Source organism: Dermacentor andersoni, chromosome 1 (assembly GCF_023375885.2).
Source record: "Dermacentor andersoni chromosome 1, qqDerAnde1_hic_scaffold, whole genome shotgun sequence".
Taxonomy (NCBI): Eukaryota; Metazoa; Arthropoda; class Arachnida; order Ixodida; family Ixodidae; genus Dermacentor; species Dermacentor andersoni.
The window spans coordinates 239,795,231-239,811,263 of record NC_092814.1 but is presented as its reverse complement, the minus strand read 5'-3'; the positions used below and the strand labels follow the sequence as shown (position 1 = coordinate 239,811,263).

The following is a 16,033-nucleotide window of genomic DNA, read 5'->3' as shown; positions in this document are numbered from 1 at the left end:
TAGAGTATATATACGATCACCTTGCTTGGGCACCAGCAGAGCAAACATTTTAAACGGGACGTGTGAGAGCGCTCGGAAATGGAGTTAAATTTGACAGAGGAAGTTACTCCAATATAATGAAAGCTGTCAGCGCTCTGGGCTGTTATAATACGTGTAGAGTGTTCCATTACGTTCTCCCGTTTTTCGCACCATGAACCCACATATTGTTTAAGGTGCCATTTTGCTAAATCTGTACGTCAAATGCAAACAGAAAGAAACACCGGTACTATTATAGCGCGCGGCCTGTGACTCACGTGTGTGGACCCTCAGAAGTTGCTATGGACGCGTCTTTAACGGAGAGAAGTAAATTATTTGAATTAAACACTATCGGTTCGCTTATATTCATTCAATGCAATAATATGACTATGCGTGCAGGATTAAATATGAGCGAGAGAGATATTTGACCAATTACAGAAGGCTTGGCGCTAATCGAGGGGTTAGCGGATTCGAAATAGTTTATAAAGTATAATTGAAATAAAATTAAACATCCAAAATAGTGATTGTAATATAACAAAAGGTAAAGCCAGCATTTGCAAGTTTAAAGAGTGCCACTACCGTAATAATAAGTCACGGTCGGCAAATGTGAAGGCTTAGGTATTTGTGCTGAAATATTGTGTAAAGACTGAAATGATTTGAATAAGTTTATTGGCTTGAGAGCTATGTGCTAGCTAATCCGAGCGGGAATTAAAACGTAGACTAGTTAACATCAATTATAAAAGTAATTTCCACGATGGGTGCTCGGTTTCGATTAGACTCACTGATTACTGACGCGCATTCTAGTGCTGACTAGGAAAAATGGGATTCATTATAGACAATTAATCAAGCAGAGACTAGCCTCATCCCCTTACTTGCTCTGCCATCACAATACCTCCTCAACACTGTGAATGAATAATCAGTTGAGTTTTTAATGAAAGCTGTAGCACGCATGCGAAAATGAAAGTGCGAGCGTAAGCGAACCAAGGGTATACAGAAAGAAGGAACCGGTAAGGAGTTCCATCCAGCGCCGCGGTCTTCTCGTTCACTATACCATCATTGGCCGGCTGCCGTTCTTGCGAGCCGTCCTTGCACACGAAAGGCATTATGAGCTTCGGCCGGATTCGGCAGAAACAGAGCAAAAGGCGGTCTGCAATCTCTCAAGATTGGCCTGCGCCAATTTGCCGGCGCTCTCGCGGGTACGATATTTGTTTCTCCGACGGAGAACGGAGCGGAGCTGTCCCTAGGCGTCCGCGCCTGGGTCCCTAGCCCCGGCTCGCACGCCGCCTGGCGGTGCTGCGGCGCTGGGGCCCGTGGCGCTGCGGCGCCAGTGAAGAGGGAACCGATCCCGACGACGGGCTGCCGCCAGCGAGCAGCGGCCGCGAGGAGCTACGAGCGAAGCGTGCGAGCCCGCTGGGCCGCCAGCGCGAATGTGCGCCTTCTGATGCGCGGCGTGACGAGCACGAGCAGCGATGGCTTCTGCCGAGGCGACGTCGCCCGCGCCCAACATGTCGCCGGGCGAGCTGGAGTGCATGCGGGAGCGGAAGTGGTGGTGCTTCCTGCTCTCCAGCATCTTCACCTTCCTGGCGGGCCTCTTCATTATCCTGATCTGGCGAGCCCTGGCCTTCCTCTGCTGTCGCAAGGAGAAGGCAGGCGCCTACAGTCCCGGGGCACCAAAGCAGCCGACCGCCAAGAAACCAGCCCCGGGCGCCGCCGACGCCAAGCGCAAGGGCGGGGAAGGGGCCGCCGAAATCGGGTTCATGACGGAGGCCAAGGACTGGGCAGGGGAACTCATCTCGGGACAGACCACCACAGGCAGGATACTGGTGCGTTTCACTCCTCTGCATGCGCCGCCCCTCGGCATGGAGCGCTGGCACAGTCGCTCTTATTCGCATTGGAGGCTCTCGTGGAATGCCTTCCAGTGCAGTAACGTAACAAAAAATTTAACCTAGCGGCACCGCTGCACCTGGCAGATGGTGGTTCTTAACGCTTGCTGAAGGTAGATGAAATTGGAAGTGCATCGAGAACGAGGCATACGGAAAGAGGTGTCTGGTTCTTCGTGTTCTTTCAATTTCTGTGCTTGACGACTTCTAGCCGTCTTGCACGATGTCAAACATGCGTCGCCTCCGCAAACGCTATGTAGATTTGTCAGAACTGCTGTCCGGGCACTCAATGCTCTCTAAGCAACCAGCGAAGTCATGGCCTGCGTTGTCATGTGTCAAACGTTTCAGCACCGCTGATGCAACCGGTGATACAAGTAGCACAATATGGGAGTGTGGGTACCTGAACAAACGTGCAGCCGAAACCAACGGAGCTAGAACGCATTTATCTCTCATCGATCATTGTAGCAGGAGAAAGTAAAATAGGGCCCGTGCGTTCGCTCGCTGACGAGGAGAGGGCAGCTAGTTTCAACCACATGTTCCAAGAGCAGCTCTTTCTCTGAGGCCACCCAGTCGTTTGTTTGAAGACAGAATAAATGTGGTAAGAAGAAAAGAAAAGAAAAGCACTTCCATCTGTTAAGTTTTCGCGAAGAACGTGGTTTTAAAGCAAAGACACAAGAAAACATTGCGAGAACGAGCTTAGCGTAGATTTGGACAATATATACAAAGCTACCTGTTGACCTTCCGGTGTAAGCACTGCACTTTCCAGGGCTACCTAGTGAAGATTGCATTTACCAATATGTAGGACATTTATTTCGCCGTGTGACTTTAGCCACGCACCACAAAATAAAAATAATGATGCTCACATGGAGTAACACCAATTGATAAAGTGATGTGCACACAGAGATTTGTATGCCGCTTTAAAACTCGCCAGTGCTCATTTCTTCGTACAGTGACTGCTCTTACGTGCACTGAGAACGCAAAGAGAGTTTGTGGGCTTGTGCGTTGCGGATTTTGCATTGAATGTTATGCGACGAACGAAAAGCTGTACGGTTTCGAAATTCGCACTATATTGTTGCGGTAAATGGCGCGTATATACCGAGGACAAGGCGCCATTTCTCAATGGTCGAACGCTCTGCCGTTTAATTGATCATTGTGAGGGCACGTCTTTAGTTCCAATTTCACGTTGTGTAGGAGAATTAGGATATATAAATACGTTTATGCATATGATCCCGCTAGAAAAGCCCCATTTACCCAGTAGTCTGCCGAATTTACCTTCTTCCTGTGTCACAGCTGTGTTCGAGAAAACGCGAGAAACGGAGTGGCCATTGTCCTTGAGCTTAGCTTCTGAAATCGAGCGAGTGGCTTCATGGGAGTATTACGGGCAACCTAACCGCGAAAACCTTGAAAGTATTTCGCTTAAACCGATCCTGTAGCTTATGCGCAATTATTGCATTTCCGTGATTGAATCGTTGTTGAGCAAGAAGACAGGCGCGGTGCATTCGTTCTCGAAAGTTGACAGCTGTGCGTCGCCAGGTGTTTTAGCCGTTGTTTTCTTTTATCTCACTCGTACTGGAATGACGTATTACTTCCTAGGGCTGAATGCATAATTAGTGCCGTAGAGCGAGTCGCGCGCAGACGTGAGCGCGCCTCGTCTTTATGAGATTAGCGTTATGACGCACTGTGTACGTTGATATCGATGGCTCGCGCAGAAAGTACACCTTTCACTATTGTACATTCGACGCACGTATTTTGAACGGGCGAGCTTCTCGAAAAATAAATGCACGTGGCACACGCAGATTATTCTGCTGTCCCTCTCTGTTAAAATGAAGTGGTTCGGTTATTTGTGGTGATTTTGACGTGAAACTTGTGCTATTGGAGGGTTCAACGTGCATGATTGACAGAGCTTTCTAAATCTCAGTGCAAGGGCGACGTCGTGCTTGAAATGCGGTCGAGCTCGGCTCGAACTCGCAAGCTCACGCGCAGCCGGTGAACACCTTGGCTACAGTTGTGCTGTGCTGTGGGGCAGAGAGTTGGTTCGAAATGACCTATCATTTACGCTTGTGGAACATAGAACAAGAGGCGTTAAATCCAAAGAAAGCGCAAGGGGGGAATGGTTAAAAAAAGGTATTTTGTTATTAGGATGCGAACACCCCTCTCGGCTGTCGTCATCAGGTGCAAAAAGGGTTAAGGAGGATGTACTTGGTGTGAACGGGTGCCGACCGGGTGAGCGCTCCAGCTCCGTCGCCAGGCCCGCGAGAAACTCTGAAATCTAGTACAGGCGCGTGCTTGCGGTGTTCTGAATTTCATTTCGGAATCGATCACATGAAATCCTCCCGGGTGTGTTTCGGGCGGGTACGCTGTGCAGCCGTTGCTGAGAATACTTACACAAAGTGCATAGTGTTGGCCTTAGTGTCACTGCTACGCCTAGAGCAATTACTTCTTGTTCTTGGGTTCCTGCTGAGGTCGTTGTTAGATGTAATTTAGGTTTCGAGAAGAAGTTAGCAAGTGTCAAAAAAGTGTAAGTTCTCAGCTTGCAGAAGGCGAAAGATCTCCTTGAACATGTGCAATGTACAGTTATGGTTCCCACGTAAGTTCGAAGGCGAAACCCGAGAAAAACCTTCTTTCGGCAACACCCACAAGTAGTTGTCCGAGGTCACATGGAAAGGTACTGCACTTAGCAAGGAACCGAAATGAAGGAAAATAAGTGATGGAGGTTTTCTTCTGACAGGGCGCTGTTGCGTACTGTAGCCTGCAGCCCAACATTGAAGATTAATAAAGTAGGTCAAGATTTTTCATGTGTAGTGATGCGATTCATAGGCATATCTAGACTGACATTATAACTGCACCGGCGGAATCTATGCCTGGCTCGCCGCTGTCGAAACTGTGATTTAGAGAGGGTGATCTTCCCGATGGCCGGTGCATCCTTGTTCACTTTATTCTTTTTTTTTATAAGTTAGTCACCGAGTACGTGTTTGCTGCGGCGTGCAGTCTTCACAGGCTTGCTGAATATGTCATGCCTCCCTGAGGAAAATACGCAAAAAGTACCACTGGTGAAGTAGCATACGTTTTCTTTTTCTTTGTGTTTCCTTCTTTGTTTCATTTGATGGGTATTTGCTTATTAGATACACGTCAGCGCTTGTGCCTGCGACACGCATAAGGCAGCGTGTATATAGGACATATTTGGTACCCGGAAAATGTTCTAATACTCGCCTCGTGCTGCGCAACCGGCGATTTCATGTTGACGCAATAAACCTCTTGAAACGTGAACACTCAGAACAAAAAGAGGGATTGTAACCGTAGACTCAATACAGTCATGACATTCACTTTTTAAATGTTCTTCCTTTCTATATTTACACTTGTAGATAATCCCTCTGCCTTTCCCGTTAATTTTAACAGAAAAATACGGTTTTCATACGCAGTCTACTGAATTCTTCGCGTTTTCGTGCTTCATTCTGAGTGAAGTAGTGTACTTATGTGACTGAACTTTGTGTTACTGTGGTTCGGAGTTGACTTCAGTTTGGGTGCTTTTAGGCGATTTCCTTTTGATATCTGTGGACTTCAGTATTCGCGAATCTGTATGTGAAAAGGAGTAGCCGGCGCCAATTAAAGGTGACATCTTCTCCTAAGCACCATATGATAAAAAATATAAAAAGAAATAAACAAGGTGTGGTATTGATGGATTTTGACAGAAAACTGTTTATCTGGTACGAACAAACGTAATAAAAGACGGGAAAAGATATGAAACAGTGTTATTGAAGACCTCTGCAGTTTCACGTTTCCTTAAAGTTCTTTACCTTCAAAATCACACATTTAAACCCTGACGAGAGGATTTCGTTTTACATCACAACTTCCACTCTCAGATTATAACACACTGCAGTATATCCTATCGATACTTATTAACTGATCAAACGGAAAAATCGGCCATTCAGTAAGACTTGTTTTTTCACTAATTTATCGGCTCACAAACAACCGCAATAATTCAGCTACAGGAACCACTTGCTTAGGTTACTATTCACTGAGATGGCATAGTTTGTTCGGATGTTTTCGCCTTACAGATTCGCTTCTCAGACGTAGCGGTGCGCATTATTTTAAAACGAATGCACACAGGCGGCTATGAATAAGGCTACTGTACTGGGTGTAGGCACATGGTCATGTGCCTGCACATTATCTGGTCTGCGAGGTCAACAATGACCTTCCGTAGCGATACGTTCACTCTTTCTCGACATTATCCAGCCTGTATCCCTTCCCTCTAAACTCCCCGCTCGGTCTTCAATCCATCCTCCGGTGGGACACCCGTGCCCTCATCCTCCCACATGTCTGCTCCCTTCCCCACAATTTTTCTCGGGTGGAGGACGTCCTAACCTTCGGGCCGGGGTGGCACATCACCAGCCATCACTTGTGCCTGGGGTCAACTGTATGAAGACAATGTCCAGCGCCAAAAGGATTCCGCACCTGTTTTGGTCTGCAGCGATTGCCCGTCGTCTGCTGTAGTCTGTGGACATGCCGTGGGACAAAGAAAGTCCGCGAAAATTTATTGTGGGTGCGAAGTTAAGTGACCAACCTGACGAGTATGAGAAATGGGTCCTAAAGAATACAATACATGGTAACAGGCCTCCATGTTAACATATAATTTAATTCGTACACTATGTCGCGTGGCAGCACAGGCCAATAAAAAATTATAAGAAGCAACGGCCAAGCAGTCTGGTCCATCATCGACAAACGGTTTATCTAAATGAAGGGTAGGATAAGAATAATTTTGTTAATTTACTCTCTGTACCGTATATGAAAGTAGCCGTAGTATGAGATTCTTCTAATTATGTCATCAAGGCGCCATAATTAGTTGAAGTTAATAAAATTTTCTGTATGCCATGTCCGTTGCTCTGCAGCAAGATGCCAAAGCGGGATTAGAGTTTTGCAGGCAACATTCGACAGCACTATTACACGTGCACGTTTGGAGGGCCTTCGTAGCATCTCATGTGGAGGCCATGGTATGCGCTGTTACTGGTTGTTATTATTCGACGGAATGTATCATCGGCATTCTGCCTTACACTTTTCCTCCTACTTAAGCTTTATTTTTTGTGTGTGTTGGGCCCTCTGCTGCCTCCTTCGGTCATCATCGCTCTCACAGTCCACTGCATCATGACTCTCATTGCTTCAAATTTTGCGCCGCTATACTGTCAGCCATCCGCTGCGTGCTTTGCAATAAGATATAGCTCCAGCGAGCAAGCATTTTAGCGCTGTGCTCGGAATTTAAAGTCACAGGCTTCGATTATCAGCTCGATTTGTTGTTGTCAATGACCGCTGAGATAATGTGACTGGCGAAAAGCGATCAGTTGTTAGTCTAGTCCTCCTTCGTTCACTTCATGCTTCTTGGTCCCTATTTCCAGTCTGTTGGCTGCCGTTGATCGGCGAGCTTCTGCAAGTCCTACCATGCCAAGCTCGTGTGCCCACGCGAAGATTTGAACACTTCACCACATTATATTTGTTTAATCAACGAATTAAATTTATTTCGCAAGAAACATAATCTCGTTTGATGGCACTTTCATTAGACGAATGTTTTTTCTCGATTTGTTTCAATAGGGTCATCCGCCACTCTGTCTTTCCTGACGGTAGCAGAACCTATGTTGCAACGGTTATTTCCAACAGGTATTCATGCTGAGTGCTCGCACGTCGATTCAGGGTGCTGTTGTGGGTGACATAAGAAAGTTTTTGAAGCATTGCGAAGTTCACTCTCTTTACCGTTCATAATGGATGGATTTCAGAGCTAAATCTATAAGTAAACAGAGGAGGCTCATGTCCAAAACTGTGGTGAATCCCGCATAGAGATCTTGGGTTTCGTACGTTCTTTCTAAATATTTCTGTAAGCTGCAATAACAGTAAAGGTGAATCCTTTTTTCGCTGGTCCAGGCTGGAAAACTTCTGTTAAAAAACGAAGGCAAGGTCTGACGGCGCGATTGTAAACTACGTCTGTGTATATTTCAGTTTTTGTCCTTCAAGACAGTCTATGTAGCGATAATGTGGCATTGCACATACCTGGCAATTTCTATTGTGAATTTTAAGTGAGGCCTTATTCTTTGAGAGCCCTTCTCATTCCATAGCGAACTTATTTATTTGTTTTTTTCATATTCACCATTGCACTTGTGTCGAATAACTAGCCCTTTAAGCATCTTGGAGGAAGCATAAAACGCAACAAACTTTATCGGAGGCATACTCTAGATGCAGCCACATAATTCGCTCGGTGTCTGCACATGCAGACTGCGTAGCACCATCGAGTTGCTAGCCCTAATTTGTTGCCTGCGAGCGCCCGTAACGCCTTTCGCGGACTCGATCCTCGCCAAGATAAGGGGATATAGGGGTGGCTGCGGCATTGATGCAGAGTAATTGCATTCACTGCTGGGACTCTAATCCCCAGAAGCAATCAGCTCGGGTACACCCTGCAGTAGGGACCAGCGCAGTGGCGATCACATGGGAATCCTTGAGCACGCATCGACGTTCTCACGGGAACGAGCAAATACAGGTGGTCTTTACCTGCTACTGAGTCTACCCCTGCTAATCTTGATGCCGCCTCCCCCGTCTCCCTTTCGCAGCTGCCGTGACCCACTCTCTTTTTCCGAAGCCCATTTAATGCGGCTCATTGTCGAAAGGTAAGCATTCACCAATCTTGAGGACATGGTTCTATGTCAGCTCGAACGACATGCCGTCGAATACTGTAGGCTATGCTTGTAAAGTGAATACAAAAGTATAAAGATATTTACGCTTGTGGCACCGTGGCACCATCTGGCCAAGTTCTTCAATTTTAGGGGAACGCACCTGTCCGCTTTCTTCTGCCCCGTTACATCATGTAAGCTTCGCTTTCATTCATTTGGGTAGTTTGCGGTTATCCCCTTGATCGCGGCACTAGGTCTCGCAACGGTGCCGCTGTGAAACGTCTTGATATCTACCTATTGCTTTAGTTGTTATATTCTCGTCTGGTCTGCCTGCACGTTTGTCCAGACAAGCATGGTAACGAGGGTATACTTGTGGGGCAGCCACCGGGGCAGCCACCGGCGAAGCCGGTCCAGCAAGGCAGGGCAATGGCCAGCACCCGTGCGCGGCGGCGGTCAGGCGAAGGGCGCCCCGCGGGACTCCGAGGATGCGAGCCACGGTTTCCGTCGCCTGCAGTCCCATGCGTGCGCCGTGCCTTGTTGCTGTTGTGGAGCGTCCCGACTTGGATTCTGTCCAGTTCCCGAGTCGGCGGCAGCCGTGGCCGTCGCAGTCAAAGTGCAGCTTTGTGGCGACACGCTCGGCCCGGCAGCCCGCGCGTCGTGCGGTTGCACTGAAATTAGTGTCGCCCCGGGCTCGGTCCCCAAGCGCGCTCGCGCTGCCGGAAAATTGGAGTGGTGCGCTCGTGCCTCCCCCTTCGTAATTAACTGCGTGTTGCTGCTGCTGGGGCCCCTGATCACGCGCGGCTTTCTCACGCGGTGCACGATTTACATGTCAGTCGTTCGTGCGATCAGGGCGGATGCGACACATCTCGACCAACGCGCGATCAATCTGCACTCCATAGCCACGCTACCAGTTCGCGAGAAACGCTTCGCTGGTCGACATTTCTGACGTATGCCACGAACGGCATCGAGTGACTGACGGGCTTATTCGAACGTAATTATTTCATTCTGTTGTCGCGGATCCTGACTCTTAGTTATTGCGCTATATCCCGTGGGTGAAGACTCTGATTGGTTTCATCCCGCGGATTGTCGGGGCTGGTCAGAGCGACCAACAAGTTTGGGTGACGGGGGAATATCGTCTTTTCTCGTGCGAAGGGTGTGGCCGTCCACCAAGGTAGGGTCCAGCACTCACATGAGAGCGACAATCCCCGACGGGGCATACATTTATTTTGCCACTCGAGTGAGCGCCATCGCATTGCCTTCGCCGAATACCACAAATTTTCACCATCCCGGCTCGCTGCACACACTTGTCGCTTTCATTAATCCAGAACACGTCAGTTGCACGTGAAGTGTCATTTAGAAACACCTATAGGCAAAAGTTTTTCCAATTTTGCCGACGCACGACGATAAAGGCGATGACGATGTTCATTGTCTGCTGCCCTTTTAATTACATTTGCTGAGCGGGAGAACATGGACTTCTGCTCCCACAAGGGCGTCGGAATAGCTATATGTGCACGAGTTCGCACTATCTGGCGGAATGGCGCTGAACATTCTGCGGGCAGAGCGTGGGGAGAAACTGCGCTTGCAGAATATACCTTCGAAGCAAATTCCTCCGTAATAAATGTAACAAAGCTGTGCCTGTGAATCTCTCATGGAGGACGTCAGAGGTTTCTGCTGATGACAATAAGTATTTATTCATTCCCGAAAAACAATGTTCCTTGGTCAGGCCTTATAGAAATATAAAAGAAGCATTATTGAAAGTTAAAACTTGATAAATATGGCAGTGCCTGAAGTCCTGAGAGAGCGCTGAAGGAAGTCGGGACACCATTTCGTTTACCTGGAGGTCCCCTTGGTCGGGTCCAATCCAGTGATGCTTCGGACGCTCAGAGACCGGGTTGCTATTCGTAGAGGCTTGTGGGCAGGACAGTTTCAAAGCATGCGATCGGCTGGCCACACAGTTACATAAAGAGTGCAGAACACTTCATGATGATCGGTGAAGTACGTGCGTGTTAAGTGATGGCGATCATCGTGGTGATTGGGACATGACGTGTAGACGCAGCTGACCAGCTGTGGCTACACGGATGGTCAGCTGGTACGGGGTCTTTGTTGTCGGATAGGGTGGCTTGGAGGGCCAGTCGCCGGCCTGTGTGTGATCTGTAGATAGAGTCTCGCCGCATTTTCGGTCACCAAGCAAATCTCCGTATTGGATTGAGGAATCCAGTAGCATCTTGCTCCATAACGAAAACTCTACTTGGGATTCGATTGGGGTTCAGTATTCACAATATATGTATGCGCTGCTTCTTCAGCACCAGTGCCCTTGCAATGCGGTGTTCTTGGTGGACTTGGGTACCGCGCGAGCCTACGTTGTTGTACTCCTCAAAAGCTCCTCTGCAACCTGTGCACATGCAACGATTTCTGTATCTGGAGAAAACTGGCTCAACTTGCAAGGCTTGACGGGCAAGAACAGTGGTCTCGTTTTCGGCGTTCTTGCTTGCAATATAGCAGTGTTGCGTAGGAGTTTTTCTTTTTTTTTCATTGAGTCGGTCGTCCGTACTTTAGAGTGTCACTCTTTTTTACGCACACCGTTGAGGTCTAGAAGATAGGATTCGGGTCATTCCTTCCTCGCTTTCTATAGCAGATCTCTTTCACCGGAGAGGCTTGCATGATTTACGTATTCCAAAGAGCTACTAACATGATTAGTAAACTAACGCTGCAGTTGTGTGTCGGTATTCTCCTTGTCGCAAGTGGTGACAGGAACAGAAAGACGAAATAAACGCGGTGAAGCGCTTTGACTCAATCACATCGCCCTTCAGTTTGCGTCGCCTTCGTCACCTCTCACCCCAACAAATTCCTTGGTGATAAAGGCATAAAAAGACGATGATGAAAGTCGTGATAAGATGACGCGCTTTTCACGATAAACCTGTTTCCGCAGCTGTAATTCTTCATTCTTTATAAATTCATTAATTTGTAGTAGCTGATCTTTGGCCCAGCTTGCAGTGAACAAATTGCAGTAAACATTCACTTACTAACTAAACAAGCATGTTGTCACACGCGAACAGACAAACATGTACATATTTCACTCGATGACCGCGATCACTTGCTGTCTTAACGCTAGCGTGATAAGCGCCGGCAGCGCGGAGCGAAAACTTCTTGCTGCAGCTCGCTGCACCATTTCAACTGTGCGCGCCGGGTTTCTGAAACTCACATTACTCGTGCTCCAACACTGCGCTGGAAAACAGCGCGCATGAAGCCACCAGTCATCTTGGCTCGCTCCACAGATGACCAACATACGGCAAGCATGCAAGGGAAGCCGAGAAACATGGTGGCTTGATGCGCGCCGTCTTCCCGCGCGCCCAAGGTTGGAGGTTCTGTGATTAATCGCACGCTAGGGGGTAGAGCGCGCGTTTCATCCTTTAGTCCAGCCGTAGATGCGCATGGCTGTCCGCTCGGCTGAGCTCATTAGTAAGGACCCTACCGCATAAGGGACCCGCGAGCCGTATGTTGGTCATCCGCGAGGAGAGCCGAGATGGCTGGTGGTTTCATGCGCGCTGTCTTCCCGCGCACCTAGTGTTGGAGGACGCGTAATCTGAGCTTCGGAGACGCGGAACAGTTGAAATGAAAAGCACGAAGCGTTCGCTGCCCGCAGCCGACGCTCATCACGCCAGAGTGGGCTGCTCATTCTTATCGCACTTGGACTTTATAAAGGACATCGCGGCGATGGCAATGGCGAAAATTCGCCTGGAGTGTCCATATATTCGATATCACAATAAAATAAGCAGGGAAGCGAGAAAAAGATGTTACAACAGCTTTGTACCTAGATATAACGAACTAGAGCCTTCCGAACATGACTGCTGACTTGAATATTCGAGTCCTTAGGGTGAAAGGATTGCCCAACAGTACCGGTATCAGTGAAACAATAACACTGTTATATCAAGTGTGCACTTTTCGCATTCACAGCACGAATGTTTTGCACCTTGCCTCCTGCAGGTGCACCGATCATCCTTATCACATATTTCATAGATTCCCAGCTTTATCACAGGCATACGTTGGCTCAGGAAGGCAAACGCTTTGACAGCTGGACGCATCCTGACAACAGACGTATTCCTATCATAGGCTTGATTGCTGTACGGCTTTCTGTGCAACAATTTCTCTATCGCGAAGCCTCATTAGGACATTGCGCATTAATCGACCATGCCGACAAGATGCATTTGCTCCCGCTATTGATTTCCGGGGAGAATTCGACGCTGACTACGGTTCGAAAGGCTGTACGTCCCACGGCCGAGAGATGAGATAGAATATATTACCTCTCATTACCGTTGCGGCTTTCTTTTTTTTCCACACCGATGCGTGGCTATAGATGCCAAGTGGCTTTGAGTAGTGTATAGTTTAGACAAGCCCTTACGATATGCTTTTCACCGTGTGCATGCGGGCGCTTTGTTAACGGAGATATTAGGGCTCATGTTTCAAGTAGTAGCCTTAGCGCAAACTTCTGTCCGTAGTCTGTTGTTATCCGAAGTGGAGTATAGAGAAAAATCTTATTGTCTGCCCTTTCGCTCGTGCATGTTTTACCCACACCACTTCCCGGCAGATGATCAGTTTCGGCGAACATGAGCTTGTAGAAGTCTGTTAGGGGCAAGTACAACAGCCTGCTGAAGAGCAAATCGACGTCAAGAAACTGCAAACAGAAAGCCTATGTTTCTTTTGCTCATTGTTTATTCGGACATACACCGTGCGAGATGAAGGGGTGAAATGGAGATTAAAATGCCTGGCGAAGCCCCTCCCCCCCCCCCCCCCCCCCTACCCGTGCATTGCAGTGGCGAAAAGCAACAAGCGTACAACAAAACAATAAAATGTATCGACAAGGACATCATGAAAAGTAAAAATTAATGCAAATAGCAAAAAACAAAAATTCAGAAAAGGCAACACACCGCAGCAATACTACATATTGCGCGAACAGTTGTTATTCTACAGAAACGAACAAGAGATAATTCTTAACCTTTTTCTTGAGCCTATATTCTGGTCTGCACTAGTGAATCATATTAGCAAAATCGCGACTTTCGTTTAAATTAAGGTATTCATTGAGCAAATGCCGTAGTTCCGTAGTGAGTTCTGACTATCGGTGTTCTAAGTCGGGTGTGCCTATGATGGTAATGTGTATTGTCCGGGAGAGAATGAGGGCTGAGTATACTAGTGACTGGTAAAATTTGCTTTCGTTTATACAGAGCAAGCGTTACCTAGTTGGAACATCAGGTTAACTCTGAGTATGCTAATCTTAGAGAAGAATGTGGCTGTGTGATCTATTCGTTGAGCGTTTTCACTGCAACGCGCAGCTCTTTTTTGTAGGGTTATCAACCTGTCTAAATTTGTCTCAGTTTTCGTGCCCCAGATTAGTGAGCAGTAGTGAGGGTGGAAAGGAACAAGGGAATAATGTGAATGAAGTTTTAACGCTTTCGGCAGCAAATTTCTAGGATTGTATTATTTATTTATTTATTTAAATACTTTGAAGGTCACATGGCGTTACAGAGAGGAGTGGGAGAGAAAAAAAATACATATGCAATTGGTTCAAGAAAAAGCACTATAAACAATTGAATTTCAATAAATTTTGAATTGAATTGAATAAAAGTTGAATTAGCCATAGTCTGGGATAAGAGCGATGGTGGCAGGAAGGTGGTTCCAGTCGGAGCTTGTCCTAGGGATGAAAGAATCGCTAAACATATTCGTGCGGGAGACAGGAACTTGTACTGTATACTTGTGATCCAACCTGGATGAAGTGTAAGTGGGTGGAGAAAAGATAGCTTCTTTTAAAACAGGGTTATAATGGTAAACTTTATGGAAGAGGCAAAGACGGGAACACTTGCGACGTACTGAAAGATCTGGAAGGTTTAATATCGATATCGAGCTACACGTATCGGCATGAAGCTCGTTTACCTGAGGTGTCCAGCTCAAGTTCTATTCAAGAACACCTAAAATTTTGTACGTAAGTAGCCATCCAATAGCGTAGTTTTTAAATTTACTGCAATCATTTTAACGGTGAAGCATGTTACGGCTTTTATTTATTTATTTATTTATTTATTTATTTATTTATTTATTTATTTATTGAACAATACTGCCAGCTTCATTTCGGAAGCTCAGGCAGGCGTGCAAACATCACCCGATTTCAAACGCTTTTCCCTCAAGGGAACAAAAAGAACATAATCAGCAAGAGAAAGATTTTCTAATACACAAGTCATTGCAAATGAATACGATAATGCCGTCAAATTTGCTGACAATAGGAAATGTGTAAAAAAAGAAACATCAGAATATGTAACAGAAGCCAAAAATGAACAATGACCGCATGACTTTACAAGTACGCCTGTACTACAGATAAGAAGGAACTGGAGTGGTTGAACTGACCACGTTTTGTGGAAGGCCGTTCCATTCGCGCAATCTTTTGGGCAGGAAGGAAGAAAGATATGCGCTTGTTCTAGTTTGATAAGCATATATACTAAGTTTTCTTAACATTCAGCTGAAGTTCATTTCGATTAACTATCTATTAGTTTTAGTATTATTAGCAGTGTTAGCATCTATTAGTTTAGTATTATTAGAGCGAGATAAAAGAGATGAGAAAGGCAGGGAAGTTAACCGAAAGATAGATATCCAGTTTGCTACCCTGCACTGGGAAAAGGGTAAGTGGAGGCAGAAAGAATAGAAAGAAAAGTGCACACACATGAAAAGAGTGGGAGAGGGGGAAAAAGGAAACAAACACACACACAAAGTGCGCAGCAGTGTCACACTCGTTCAAGCAGGTCGCTCGACCGGTGGAACCTCAGTAGAGCCTTCACCGCCTTTTGGTGTGAAGATCGCATCAGCCGGCATTACTAGACTGTCTGCTCAGAAAACTGCCGGTCATCGAGGCGTACCAACGCCGTCACAAGCGTCTGTCTCTGGCAGCTGTAGCGAGGACAACGACAGAGGATATGTTCGATTGTTTCCTCGATGCCGCAACTGTCACAGACAGCACTGTCAGCCATTCCGATGCGGCAAGCAGACGCATTCGTGAAAGACACTGGAAGCCATAGTCGGCAGAGAACAGTTGTCTCGATTCGGGATAGTCCAGATGGAATGCGTAGTCGGAGGGATGGGTCCAGGCGGTGCAGTCGAGTATGTCGGAAAGCTGGCGTGTTCCACACGGATCGCGTGGCATTACGCGCTAGCATGCGAAGCTCTGCTGCTGCGTCAGTTCTTGATGGGTTCCTTCACGGCATCTTCGTAAGCCCTCGAAGCAGCTTCATAGGCGTTTTCGTTGCCCTTGATGCCGCAGTGGCCTGGGAGCCACTGAAAAGTGATGTCATGTCCTTTCTCTGCTAGCTGGTGATATAGCTGCCTTATTTCCAGCACAAGTTGGTCTTGTGGTCCACGACGTAGAGCGGATAGCAAACAATGCAGGGCTGCCATCGAATCGGTAAATATGCTCCATCTTCGTGGTAGACCTTTATTCATCATGCGAAGTGCGCT

The 16,033-nt window shown here is 47.1% G+C and overlaps 1 protein-coding gene across 1 annotated transcript in view; it reads left to right on the top strand.

Annotated features, from left to right (window-relative positions):
- Positions 1-1,332: 1,332 nt before the first annotated feature.
- Positions 1,333-16,033, top strand: part of slo (calcium-activated potassium channel slo) — a 201,702-nt gene continuing 187,001 nt past the window's right edge. The window contains exon 1 of the mRNA XM_055063539.2: positions 1,333-1,838. Coding sequence (XP_054919514.1) covers positions 1,485-1,838 — 354 coding nt within the window. The 5' untranslated portion in view covers positions 1,333-1,484. The remainder of the gene's footprint in view (positions 1,839-16,033) is intronic.